This window comes from Stegostoma tigrinum, chromosome 36 (assembly GCF_030684315.1).
Source record: "Stegostoma tigrinum isolate sSteTig4 chromosome 36, sSteTig4.hap1, whole genome shotgun sequence".
NCBI classification, from domain to species: Eukaryota; Metazoa; Chordata; class Chondrichthyes; order Orectolobiformes; family Stegostomatidae; genus Stegostoma; species Stegostoma tigrinum.
This window is the reverse complement of record NC_081389.1, coordinates 1,336,310-1,350,766: the sequence shown is the minus strand read 5'-3', so window position 1 is coordinate 1,350,766 and position 14,457 is coordinate 1,336,310. Positions and strand designations below refer to the sequence as shown.

Below are 14,457 nucleotides of genomic sequence, written 5' to 3'. Positions count from 1 at the left end.
CCAAAGCAGGGAGACCAGAACTGGACTCAGTACTCCAGGAGAGGCCTCACCGTAGTCCTGTAAATCTCAACTCTTGATCTCTCAGATCTGAGCAATGGAGGCAAGCATGCTAAAATGCTGTGATGTGAACTTCCGAGGATTGTGTACTTGAATCCCTAGGTTTCTCTGTTGTACACTACTCAAGGCCCTGTTTTCAATTGTATAAATCTTGCCTTTGTTTGTTTCACCAAATTGCAATTCTTCACGTTTATCCAATTTAAATTCCTTCTGCCATTCCTCAGCCTATTGACCCAATTGAGCAAGTTCTCTTTGTAATCTTAGACAGCAATTTTCATTGTCCACAATATCACCAATCTTTGTGTCATCTGCAAATTTACTAACTATGCTTTCTATATTCTTTCAAAATCATTTATCCAAATGACAGACAAAAGTGGATCCAGGACTGAACTGTATGGAACAATGCTGGTTACAGGCCTCCAGTCTGAAAAACAACCCTCAAACATCGCACTGTTTCCTGCCATTAAGCCAATTTGTATCCACTTGGCAAGCTCACTTGAATCCTATGTTTTCCAACTTTGGTAATTAGTCTACCATGTGGAACCTTGTGAAGGGCTTTACCAAAGTCAAAGTAAACCATATCTGCCACTCTGCCCTTGTCAATCTTCTTGTTTTCCTCAATCAAAAATGCCACGCCCCCTCCTGTTTTGCCTGTCTTGCTATTCTTCCCATACCATCTGAAACTTGGAACATTGTGGTGCCAGCCCTGTCTGTTCCTCAGCAAAGTTTCTGTAACAGCCATGATGCTTGTTGCTCAAGTGTTTGACAAATGGACCATCTGCACGTGCAGCCACTTTGAGTAGACATCTGTAATGACGAAAAATGTTGAACGCATGATACACTCTGCATAATAAATATGCAACTGAGTCCAAGGTTTACCAGCCATTCCCACAGATGTGGGGGAGCTGTGGGTAGTAATTTATGACCTTGTTGATACTTGGCACCATCCCACCAACGTGGCTGTATCTTCATCCAGATCCTTGCCGACATCTTAATTTTGAAGAACCTTGGATGATCTTGGTGGAGTTCAGTGAGTATTTGACAGTGACCTTTGATCGGGTCAATTACTCTAGCTTCCCATAACAATATGCAGTCCTATACCGTGAACTGATCTCTCTAAGTTCAATAAAGTTTTAATTATGTTTGCAATGGATTTTTGGTTTCCCCTATTGAAACCAATTGTTTTAGTTTGGAGATGACTGGATCTTTCTGTATCCAAAGGCTGATATTGTTTCCTGTGACTGATAGCATGTCAAGGATTTTCAGTGTTGTGACTGACTGTTCCTCTCCAGGGGACAAGTTGATACCACTCCTATGCCATACAGGAGGCATTACACATCAAATACCAGATCATTTGTTGCATCATGGCAACATGTGAGAAATGATCATTGTTTCTTTACTTCATCAAAAACTGGTACCTGTCTGTTAAACCATTTCCAAGGCTGACCTTTTTTTTTTAAGGAGTCTATGTAATGGTGCCAGGATGGATACCAGGTGTATGAATGTTCCAAAATAATTTTCCAGAGTCAGCTCCTGGACAGACAGGAGGGCTCTCACTTGATCTTCCAATTTGTGTAAGCTGGTCTTGTTGACTGTACAGCCTAAGTAAATCACTTCGGGTGCCTAGAACGCATGTTTTCTCCCCCTTAGGCATACGCCTGTCTCAAAAAAACACATTACGACCAAATCTGAGTTCTCTAAATGTTCCTTATTGGTTTTCCCTTTAATCAAGACATCATTTAGGTAAATGGCAACCTGAGGTAAAATGTTCTCCGTCGTCTGCTGAAACCTTGAACAGGCTAAAGATACGCCAAATGGTGGTCTTGTATACCGGGGTGTAAGCCCTTATGGATATTACGTGTGGCATACTTCTAAAAATCCTGGTCCAAAAACAGTCACAAGTAAGCGTTGTTCATGTCAAGCTTCATGAAGGAAAAACCTCCTGCCAGCCTTGCGTACGAATCCTTTATCCACCAGTGAAAAAATGGTTTATTGTTTTATTAAATTCCCCACAAAGGCAAACTGACCCATCGGGGTTCAAAATTGATCCAACCAGTGATACCCTGGGTGTTGGTCTGGTTTGATGATTCCTTCACTTTCCAGTCTTCTGAATTCTGCTTCTACTTTTAGACATAAGGCAAATGGCACTGGGCGGGCCTTGCAGAATTGTGAAATTGCTTCTGATCAATATGTGAAGTTGTTTAAGCTCCTCTGGTCCTTGGATCTTCCTGGAAACCTGCCTTTAATTAGCTCTTCAATCAGGCAGCCATTTTCTAATCAAAAAATGCTGAGCCAATTTAGATGAATCTCTCAACCAATTTCACCGCTACAAGCTTGGGCCCAAGCCTTCTGCAATCACTGGTAACTGAACGGCTGCCTTTCTTAAGAGATTGGAACAGAGGTTGTACCCTTAATCTGCATAGGTTCCCCACTATAGGCTGTCAGCCTAGCTGAAATCTTGCACAAGTTTAAGATCTGGATCCAGAGTGAATTTTATTAAAAACTGGTTCTGCCATCATTGAGAGCCATGCTGGTATCAACCTTGATTTTAAATGGACAGTTACTTTGGTTCTGATTTAGATGTTACTAACCAATATAAAACCACCTCATCTGGTTTAGCACAGTTTCCAGGGTGTAAACTCCTGGATACCAGCATATGATTTAACTCATTCCGTTTAATTCTAGTAGAACTCTGCAGTCCCAAATCCACATTGATAACAATGTCTTTCTGGGCCGGATCATGAAACTTGGCTTTCCTTTGGAGTTTTGCTTTGGACAAACCTGGAGTTACTCTTACCAGGATATTTGCTGAGTGAGGCTATGCAGTTTCCTGCACTCAAGTGGTATTCCCTAAGCTCAGGTGGAATGATGAAGCTGTCCACTTCCGTCAGAATACTTTGCAACTCACATGTTCCACTTGATGCATTTTCCAATGATAAAGCCAGTTGCAGTGCCTGTTTGAAGTCCAGTTGAGCTTCCGCCAGTTGGTGATTTTATATTGTCATATCATTAATCCTGCTAGACTGTTCCCAAACATCTCATTAAGACCAGCTGTCTTAGCCTAGTCATAAACCATGATATGGATTTTCCTCGTTCCCAAATTGCCAAGTAAAAGTGACGGCCTCTCAGAATTGAGGGAGGCTTGGGCCCATAATATTCTTTAACTTGTGTCAATCAGTTCTTGAAAGGTTTTAGTATCTGGTGCCACAGGAAAAGTTACTCTTTTAATGACACAGAGTGGCAGCTCCAAATGCTGTCAGGAGAATTAATTGTTTCTCATTGGCCACAGTGTCATTTGCCCAGGGAAAAAATAACATATTCTTTCCACATACTGGCCCAGTTGTTGACAGCAGGGTCAAATGAGTCCAGTTCCCCAACAGAGGCATGATGTAAGAAAGTGTTTATCCCCAACTTCAAATTGACTGTTGCAAGTATGTTTCTTCAGGATCATGCTTTACTCTGGTTGTGAACTCCGAGTCATTGGAAACATCCGTGCTGTGTTTACCCTTTCTAGTCCTGTTAGAATTTTATAGGTTTTCATGAGATCCCCAGTCCTAACTGATCCTGTCCCTGATCATAGTCAGTCCACCGTTCTAAGGAAAAGTCTGGTAAATCTTTGTTCCTATATTCGGATCCTCTCACCATGAAGGCTAACGTACCACTTGCCACCTTCACCTGCTGCTCCTGCGTGCTTACTTTCTTTGTACAAACCTGGATTTGATTGTGCCTCGTTCTTTTCCGATCAGATGATAATCTGCCTTTTCTTTTTTAATCACCAAAGCAGATAACCTTACATTTATCTCTCATACTTCATCTGCCATGCATTTGCTTACTCAATCAACTTGCCCAAATCACAGTGAAGGATCTCTCTATCTTTCTCACAGTTCACCCTCTGATTCACAGACTTGGAGCTATGACGTGTTGCTCCCTCATCAAAATCAACATATATTGTGAGTGGTTGAGGTCCAAACACTGCTCCCTGCATAAATGTTTATTGGAATTTAGTTGTTTTGATGGATGCATATAGAGCTGTTGTGCATCCGTACCACAGAGAGCTCAATAGGGTGATAGATGTAATCAGAAAAATGTGTCAACTTAGTTGATTACTAAAGTCTGCAACTTAATTTTACCCAACAAAAAATCTTGGAGCTTGTATCTTGTTTAAATAATCTGCTTCATGTTTGTACTCAGGCTAATGATGCATTCTTTATCTAAATCTTAAATATCTTTCCGATGATAAAATCATGTTTTCCACTGTTTTCCAGTGTTTCTGGGAGGGTTGCTAGACCAATTAATTCCTGTGGATTAAAGTCAACCACCATTCCCATTTTTACGAAATATTTTTGGAATATTGTCTGTTGCAGCCTCTGGCAACGATATTTTATTTACTGATTCCAGATGGACCCTGTCTTCCACAAGCAGCAATGGACGTTGATGAAAGTGCTAGAAATGTGCTAGATGCAGTGGATGTACCAGAAACACTGGTGGGTGAACGAGCAGCAAGCTATCCATCTCCTGTACAGCCCACGACTATTAATTTCTCTTTGAAGCACTGGGGAACAGAAATCAGGTGAGGCAATCTTGCCAAGAATTATATTTAAGCAGTCTAATTACTGACATTTTTAAAGCTACCAAGGAACAGCAAGCTTTAAAAATTAAGCCTTTAGCAACTTGAACTTGAGGGATGTAATATTTTTCATGCTGGTTGGATGATCTGTGGAATTAATTGTTTGAGGATACTGAAGTGTAAATTGTGTAAGATTCAAGTCGTTGCATTTTCAAAAACAGAACTTTTTTTCTTTATTCTTTCATGGGATGTGGTCACTGCTGGCAAAGCAAGTATTTTGTGCCCATTCCTAATTGCCTTTGAACTGAATAGCTTGCTAGGCCATTTCAGAGGCCAGTTAAGCCTCACCAGGCTGCACCAGGTACAGAACATTTTCTTACCAAAAGGATGTTAGTGAACCAGATGAATTTCTTCAGCACTTGGTGATAGTTATAATAGTCACCATTACTGAGATTAATTCTAGTTTCCAGATTTGTTAATTGAACTTCGGTTCCACCAGCTGCCATGGCAGACTTTGATCAAAGCTCCCAGACCATGAACCTGAGCCTCTGAATTACTAGTCCAGTGACATTACTGTTGTGCTTTTAGGGATATGTTGAAGGTTCAAGCAAAGAGAATTTAACTTTGAGAATGAAATAGGCATCCTTTGAAAAATATTGTAATTGCATTTAAAATCCACAAAATGGAGTAATTCAATACATGCTGACCACCGCCTGTCATTCTCTTCTCCATCCAAAGTGATGTGAAGTCATACTTGGCACATTGTTGGATGTCAGTCATATCAGTACTAGGAGTTCCTCACTGTAGTGTCTTAGACCCAGTAATCTCAGCTACTTCATTATCACCTTCACTCCATCATAAACTCTGAAATGAAAATCTGTACTGAGATTACGCAATGTTTAGTTATATGCTCAATGCCTCAAATACTAAAGCAGTCTTTGTCAATACTTGGGCAAAATTCAACCTTGGACTGATGAATTCGTCCCTCAACAAGGGTGTCCAACCATTTACTCTTTACTTTCAATGGCATTACCCTCACCATTGACCAGAAACGTAATAGGACTGAAAATTATAGGAGCAGATCAGGCTGTATAGTTTGCAATAAGTAGATCACCTTCTGACTCCCCAGAGCCTTTCCATCATTGATAAGGCTCAAATTAGGAATGTGATGGAATTCTGTCTGTGTGCTTGGATGAGTGCACCCACAATGCTTCAGAAATTCAACACTGTTCAAATCATAACATCCACTTGATTGGCACCTCATCTGTCTTCCTGAGTATCAATTTCCTCCATTACCGTGCGCATTGACAGCAGCATGCACTGCCGTAACTCTGGCTCCTTCAACGGATCTTCCAAACCAGTGACCTCTACCATCTAGAAGAAGGGCAGCAAGTGAATTGGAGCGTTCACTTAACATGTTTGCTCCTTAAACTCCTTAACACTCTAGTGTTGTTCATGTTTAGCCAATGTGTGGCCTTTGTTTTTGAATGCCTAATACATTGTACATGGCTTTGTTTGTAATGATGCAATACTCGTAACTGAGAGGCTGAAAATAATTAAAATATGGGATTAAATATAGTCTACTTGAGACTATAATATTTGTCTTAAATAACTTGGGAATTGATTTGGGATCAAAAGCTTTGTTCAGAACCAGATTGGGCCATCTTGACACATGAAGATGTTTTAAGAAGTAACTTCAATTCTTTTAACTGGCTGAAATCTAAGACTATGTAAATAAAAATTTGATGAACATTTTGTTTTAGTGAAGCTAGAGAGGCTTGTGATATTGCAGTATCAGTCTGCTTTAAAGTTTATGGGCTCTTTGTATTTTGAGGTATTGGTCAGGCACTAGCAGGTATAATTCTAGATAAAAGTGTGGAGCTGGATGAACACAGCAGGCTAAGCAGCATCTTAGGAGCACAAAAGCTTACGTTTCGGGCCTAGACCCTTCATCAGAAAAGGTATAATTCCGCTCTTTTTAGTGATGTCTTTCTGCACTGAAGAGCTTCTCTTAATGAGCTCCAGAGAAAGCCTGTTGTTTTGGTATAGTGGGGAATTGTTATTTTATCCGACATTTAAAAGTAGCTTAATAACTTTTACTCACGAATACATGGGACGTGGGGGCCACTGGCTGGGACAATATTTATTTCCCATATCTACTTGCCCTTGTGGGTGGTAAACGGCTGCCTTGAACCACTGCAGTCCATTTTAGTGTAGCAACACCCATAGTGCTGTAAGAGATACGGCAACTTTGAAGGAACAGCAATCTGTTTCCAAGTCTGGAATGTGAGTGGCTTGGAAGTGAACTGCAGGGTATTGTGTTCTCATCTGTCTTCAGCCCTTGTCCTCCTTGGTGATAATGGTATAAAAACAAAGTCTGAAGAAATTCAATGCTTTTGGCAGTATCTCTTTGCTACAAATGCTGCTAGACCTGCTGAGATTGTCTAGCGTTTTCTGTTTGTTTCCGGTTTCTAATATTTGCTGTATTTTTCTTTTAGATAGCAATGGTTGCAGGTTTGGAAAGTGCTATCTAAGGAGCCTTGCTGCATCTTGTAGTAAGAAGCCCCTGCTGTCACTGAGTATGGCTAGTGGAGGGTGTGAATGTGGCATGTGGTGCCAATCAAGTGTGCTGCTTTGACCTGGGTGCTGTCAAGTTGTTTTTGTTACTGGAGCGGCATTCATCAAGGAAAGTGAACAGTATTCCATCGTCCTCCTGATGTGAGTCTTGTAGATGGTGGGCAGGTTTTGGATAGTCAGGATTAGCATTAGTCTTAGCATTCCTAGCATCTGACCTGTTCTCGTAGTCAGTGTATTTATACGGTAAGTCCAGTTCAGTTTCTAGTTAATGGTAACCCTCAAGCTGTTTTATAGTCAGGGATTCAGTGATGATAATATCACTGAATGATGAGTGACAGTGATTAGATTCTCTTTTGTTGGCGATGGTTACTTCCAAACACTTGAGCAGTATGTTATTTGCTACTTGTCACCACAAATCTTGCTGCATTCAGACTGCTTCAGTATTTGAGGAGATGAGCATGGTGCTGAACAATGTGCAATCATCAGCCAACATCCCTAGTTCTGACCTTACGATGAAGGAAAGGTCGTTGACGCAGCTGAAGATGGTTTGGACAATTTTCTGATGAGCTCCTGCAGAGATGACTGACCTCCAACCACAGTCATCTTCCTTTGAGCTAGTTATGATTCCAACCATGGGGAGTTTCTCCTAACTCCTATTGACTGCAGTTTTGTCAAGGATTCTTTGATTCCACACTCAGCTAAATGTGGCTTTGATACCAAGGATAATCACTCTTAATTCACCCTGGAATTTAACTCTGTTGTTGTTGTTTGAGCCAAGAATATAATGAGGTCCTGATGGAACTCAAACTGAGCATCAGTGAGCTGGTCACTGCTAAGCAAGTGCTACTTGATAGCACTGATGACCCGTTCCATTACTTTACTGATGATTGAGAATAGACTGATGACCCCTTCCATTACTTTACTGATGATTGAGAGTAGACTGATGACGTGGTATTTGGCTGGGTTGAGTTTGTCTTGCTTTTTGTGTGCATGACTTACCGGGAAATTTTCTACCTTGTCAGGTAGTTGCCAGTATCGTAGCCAAACTGGAACAGCTTGACTAGAATGGCAGGTTTTGGAGCATGTCTGCAATACACTTGCCAGAGCCCATAGCCTTTGCATTCAGTGCATCCCTCAGTTTCCTTATGGTTCAAGATAGATCTCCTGTTATGAAATCTTTCTCAAGTTAAATCTGATTGCTAGGTCAAATTGCTACTCTTGTGTAATAAGCACAGAAGATTCAGGAAATATTTGAGGTCTGGTACATCTCTGGCGTGAGAAACAGTCAGATCAGCACTCGTCAATTGGAAACATTAATTCTTCTCTCTTTAGAGTCTGCCAGATGTGATTAAATGTTTGAAGTATCTTTTGCCATTACTACAGATGCTGGAAATCTTAAATATGTTTTTTTTCAAATTTTAATCCTTGGGTATCTGTGGTGTTAGGTTTACAATAAAAGGGTAGCCTCTCCGATCTAACTGCAGAGAGCCTACACGTAATTATGCCAAACCCCCTCGCGTTTTGCCTTTTGAAATACTATTTTTTAAAAAATTGTCTTTTCTGGAAACTGTTTACATGTTGTTGCTAAATCCACATGTTTCCATATCAATGACATTGCCTAACGTTGTCCCTACCTCAGCTCACTGGATGCAGAATTTCTTGTCCCATCGCTTTGTTACCTACACCTGATTATTTCAGGCTGTCTTCCCATTTCAGATTCTCTCAGTTTAAAAGCATTGAAAAATATGTGGCTGATCCTAATTCTGTCCAAATCTCACTCATCTGTCACTATTTATTTGCTCGCCTAGCTTTACGGCTCCTCACTAAAGCCTTCGCTTCATTTTGCAATCCTTATTCTTGCCGCCTTATGGTAGTTGCTATTGTTGGCTCCATCCCTTACAACCCTTCGATATCTTGGCATTCTTCCAATTTTCCCTCTTAAATATCCTGGATTTGAATTATTCTAGCATTGCCAGTCAAGCCTTTAGCTTCCCAGAAGCTCTGAAATTTTTTTCTGTAAACCTCTATTCCCCTCTATCTCGCTTCCTTGTTCTAAGACTCTCCTTGAAACATACCCCTCTGATCGAATTCTTTAGTCACCTATTCTGACTGTTAGATTTTAATGCTAAAATGCATTGAGACATTGCATTGGCTTTAAAAAGTGCTGTGTTGTTATAGATATAACTTAAATTTATATTACATTCTGAATCTGATACAGAAATTCAATGTCAAATCTGAAACCAGGAAGAGGAAATAATGAAAACCGAAAAAGTGTCTTCTACACTGAGGACTGGGAACTGATTGAACCCAGCCTCAAAGAGTTGGAAGAGGCAGCAGCACAAGAAGAAAGGAGAAAAAATTCCACAGAACCAAGTAGAGGTTTGTGACCTCATTTTAGAGTTGCAACTAAATTAGTTCAGAAAATCAAGCATTATCGTACTAGCAGATTTTCTTTCAGAGAAAATTACACACTTGGATAAGATCATGTTTTTATAACCTGCCTAAGGTTTTTGTTCTGCCAAGCCTTCAGTAGTTCCTCTCAGTATTTCAGTTTGTCAAACTGGGACCATTACAATGCCAATAGAAGATCTTTTGGCCCATTATCTATACTGGCCAAAAAGGAGCTTTGCAACCTACTCCCATTTTTCAACCCTTGGTGTGTAGCTGTTTAGATTATGTTACTTCAAGGCATATTCAAACATTTGTAAAAACAAAGAGTGTGGCAAGGTTTTCTGCCATCCAGCCCCCAAATGGATTGTAGGCCAATTACTGCACATCATGGACTGAACTCTTGATCGCAGTCTGTTCACCCTAAATAAATTTTATCCCAGATTATGAGCCCAATGCTATTAATAGACTAATGGTAAATAGTTTCTAAAAATCATATCATATGTTTGTGTCCTACTCTAGAAGGCCAGGTTCAAGTACCATCAGCTCCAGAGGAGTTTCAGAAACATCGAAACAGATTAACCATCTGTGTGTCTGCCGTAGATGGGGTTGAACATTGCTCTGATGCCTACTGAACCCTCTCAGAATTAATGCCCAGCAAACTTTCTCAAGAAAATTGGGAGAAAGGGAAATGTCTTGGCAAAGAATTAATTGAAAAGAAACATCAAATGCTAGTTTCCGGTCCTCAAGCAATTGCACTTTTTGGTCTCTTGACAAAATTAATGTTATAGAAATTTTATCCTTTGAACTACTCCTTTCAAAATAAAAATTATATAAATGTAACTGTCAGTTTTATTCCTGCGAGTATTTTTGAAACTCCAATTTTGCACAATGTGTTATATTATTCAAGAACTTTTATTTGGCAACGTTGACAACATATTTTGAAGTTAATTTTAGTTCAATTATCTTGAAACTAAGGGGATCAGACTAATGCAATTACTCCTTCTTCCCAATGTAACTATTTTTGCCTTGGCTTTAATGTTATCGTCCTAAAATACGTACAGTATATTTAATTTGCATCCTGTTCCCCATACTGCCACCACATACTCTAGGTGAGGGTTGCCGGACCTTTTTTGCGGGGTCTCATTTCAGATTTCTTTCATGCAAGGGCCAATGACCAAATTTTTAACGTTATGCCAATCCTTGTATTTACAAATGAATTTCAAATCATAAGCTGAAAAATGAAGATGGTGTTTAATTTGCTGATCAAAAATAATCAAAGCAATAAGTTTTTAATTTTTCAAATAGGAGTAATCAGTAAAGATGACCACTAAAATGTGCCCAGCATCAAAGTTAACTAACTAGGAGAGTAGGTCTGATTGTGTGCGACTCCCAAACTTTCTCACTGCCCCTTAGTCGCTAGCTGGGCTTGCGTGCCTCACTCTGCCATCATGTCTATATATCTGTGTGAAAGGATGCGAGTCAGATCTCCCAGCAGCCAACCAGAAATGTGGAGTCTCTTTCCTGTCTTGAAAACATAACGACTCTTGGTTGCCATCACCTATAGCTCTCTACTATAAGTACAGTATTCAGGAATCAGGTTGAATGAACCAATCATAGAATGATTCTCTGCCACTCAGCAGCCTGTCAGCAGTAAATGTGGTAGAGTAACATACTGGATCAGAGGAGACTTTCCTTGTAGATCTTTCATTTCCAGTTATTGTTTTTTGAACACTCTCTTTGGGTGTAACTTTGCATGGGGCATATGATGAACAGTCTAGCCCTGGGTACTTAGAGATAGCAAGAACTGCAGATGCTGGAGTCAGAGATAACACAGTATGGAGTTGGAAGAACACAGCAGGTCAGGCAACATCTGAGGAGCAGGCAAGTTGACATTTTGGGTTGGAGGAGATGGAGGAGTTACATTACCAATCAGGGAGAACATCACTCAGATGACATTGGAGGGCTCATCCAATGAGGCAATATAGGTAGAGCTCAAAAATAAAATGGGTGCAATCATTCTGGTAGGATTATAGTATAGGTATATAGTATTATACCCCAACATCCACATTCAGGAACAAATATGTAGGCAGATTATGGAAGGATGCAATAAAAACAGTTGTAGTAGTGGATGATTTTAACTTTCCCAGTATTGACTGGAACTCCCTTAGAGCAAGAGGCTTAAACAGGACAGAATTTAAGATAGTCCGACTAGAGGAGAGGCCATACTTGACCTTGTATTGGCTAATGAGCCTGGCCTTGTGACTGACCTTGCAGTTGGAGTGCATTTTAGAAATAGTGATCACAACGCTTTAAGTTTTAAGATATAGCAAGAACTGCCACTGCTGGAGTTGGAAATAACATAGCGTGGATCTGGAGGAACACAGCAGCCCAGGCAGCATCAGAGGAGCGGGAAAATTGACATTTTGGGTCGGCAACCTTTTTCAGAAGATCGCCAACTTTCCTGCTCCTCTGCTGCCTGGCTTGCTGTGTTCCTGCAGCTCCACACTAAACTAACTTAACTTAAAGTTAACAATGAGTAAGGATAAGTCAAGACCTTGTGGGCAAGGTACTAATTTGAGGGAGGGTAAGTTATGTCAATATTAGGGAGGAACTAGGAAGTGTTAATTGGGAGGAGCTGTTATCAGACAAGTCCAGTTCTGATGTGCTGATGAGAGTTCACAACTGGCATATTCTAATAAGGAGGATGGACACGGATGCCTAGGTGAGGGACCAGTGGATAACGAGGGAGGTTGTGAATTTAGTCAAAAGGGAAAAAGCATATTTAAGGTTTAAGAAGCTAAAATCAGACAGACTGTGAGAAATATAAAGAAAGCAGGAAAGAACTGAAGCAGGGAATTAGGAGAGTAAGAAGGGTGCCACGAAATGATCCAGGCAAATAGGATTAAAGTAAGTCTCATAATACGTACATTAAAAACAAGTGGATAACTATGGAGAAAGTAGGACCACTCATGGATAAAGAGGGACCTTGTGCTTGGAGGCAATGGATGTGGGTGAGATCCTAAATGAGCATTTTGCATTGGTATTCACCCATGGACTGTGTGTGGAGCATGCTAATGTGCTGGGGCATTTTGAGATCAAGAAAGAAGTGGTGTTGGATCTCCTGAAGATGGTAAGTCCTCAGGATATGATGGCATTACTCCAGGTTATTGAGAGAGGCAAGTGAGGAGATAGCTGGGGCCTTGACCAAAATTTCTATCCTTGCCAGCCACTGGAGAGGTCCCAGAAGCTGCCTTCTGCTCCAGAAAGGAAGCAGGGATAATCCAGGAAACTATAAACTGGTGATTCTCATCAGCAGTTGGGAGGCTTTTGGATGGAATTCTTAGGCCTAGGATTTATACGCATTTGGAAGAGCATGCCCAATCATGGGTAGTCAGAATGGCTTTGTGCAGGGTAGTTCACTTCTTACTAAAGTGGTTGAATTTTTCAGAGAGGTGATGAAGATGACCAATGAGGGTAGAGTAGAGGATGTTGTCTACGTGGATTTTAGTGAGGCTTTCGACAAAGTCCCTCATGGTTGGCTCATCCATAAGATGCACGTAATCCATAGTGACTTGGCTGCATGGTTTCAGCATTGTCTTGCTTATAGGGAGGCAGAGGATAGTGATTCAAGTGTATTTTTCAGGCTGGAGGTCCGTGACTCGTGTTCTGCAGGGATTTGTACTAGGACCTCTGTTTGTGATTAAAAACAAATGACTTGAATGAAGATGTAGATGGCTGGGTTAGTAAGTTTGCAGTCAATACAAAGATCAGTGGAGTTGTGGATAGTGTAGAGGCTGTCAAAGGGTATAGCGGGATATAGATTAGTTGCAGATATGGGAAATGAAGTGGCAGATGGAGTTTAATCTGGATAAGTGTGAGTTATTGTACTTTAGGAGATCAAATATTAAGGAAAAGTGTACAGTTAATGGCAGGATCTGAACAGCATTAACGTGTAGAGGGATCTTGAGGTTCAAATCCATAGCTCCGTGATAGTGGCTACACAAATGGAGAAGTCATGTGGCATGTTTGCCTTTAGTGGTTGGGGAATTGAGTGCAAGAGTCAGGATGTCATGGTGCACCTTTACAAGACTTTGATTAGAAGGTCCAGAAGAAGTTTACCAGGATGCTGCCTGGATTAGAGTGTATGAGCTAGAAGCTATAAATGAGAGGCTGGAGAAACTTGAGTTGTTTTCTCTGAGCAGTGGAGGCTGAGGAAAGACTTGATAGAAGTCTGTAAATTTATGATATACATAGGTAAGTTTAAAGGTCACAAGCATTTTCCTAGAGTTGAAATGTCTAAAATTGGGAGCTACGCATTTAAGGTGTGAGGGGGAAAGTTCAAAGGAAAGGTGAGGGGCAAGTTCTATTTTAAACACAGTGATAGGTGTCTAGAACATGCAACCAGGAGTGCTGGAGGAGACATGATAGGGATGTTTAAGGTGCTTGTGGATAAGCATGTGAATATACAAGAAATGGAGGGATATTGACCAAGGGCAGGTAGATGGGATTAGTTTAATTTGGCATCCTCTTTGGCACAACATCATGGGCTGAAGGGCCTGTGCCTGTGCTGTACAGTTCTATGTTCTAAATGTGGATTTGTCTGTGTAAATGCACTGTGATTGCAGAGCCATTCCAATTTGAGGCCTGTGGCATTTTGCTAGGGGTTTATTTGGAAAATGCCCAAAAATGATGATGATGCGATACTACATTTGGTGTGAATTCCTCTTTTAAGCATGGATTATGTAGCTAAAAGTGGTTAAGAAAAAATATACAAACCTCAATATTCAACTACGAAATAGAGTGCAAAATTGAAGTATTGACTGTATTTTTCAATCTCTTAACCATAAATTGATATACTTGACTTG

At 40.5% G+C, this 14,457-nt stretch overlaps 1 protein-coding gene across 4 annotated transcripts in view; it reads left to right on the top strand.

Annotated features, from left to right (window-relative positions):
- Nucleotides 1-14,457, top strand: part of tbc1d2b (TBC1 domain family, member 2B) — a 137,995-nt gene that overhangs the window by 57,041 nt on the left and 66,497 nt on the right. For 3 of the 4 annotated variants that reach the window (XM_059640115.1, XM_048520901.2, XM_059640116.1), the window contains 2 exons: nucleotides 4,456-4,627; nucleotides 9,420-9,580. In XM_059640115.1, coding sequence (XP_059496098.1) covers nucleotides 4,456-4,627; nucleotides 9,420-9,580 — 333 coding nt within the window. Of the gene's footprint in view, nucleotides 1-4,075; nucleotides 4,131-4,455; nucleotides 4,628-9,419; nucleotides 9,581-14,457 lie in introns of those variants that run through there. The other variant, XM_048520902.2, reaches the window with a different exon arrangement.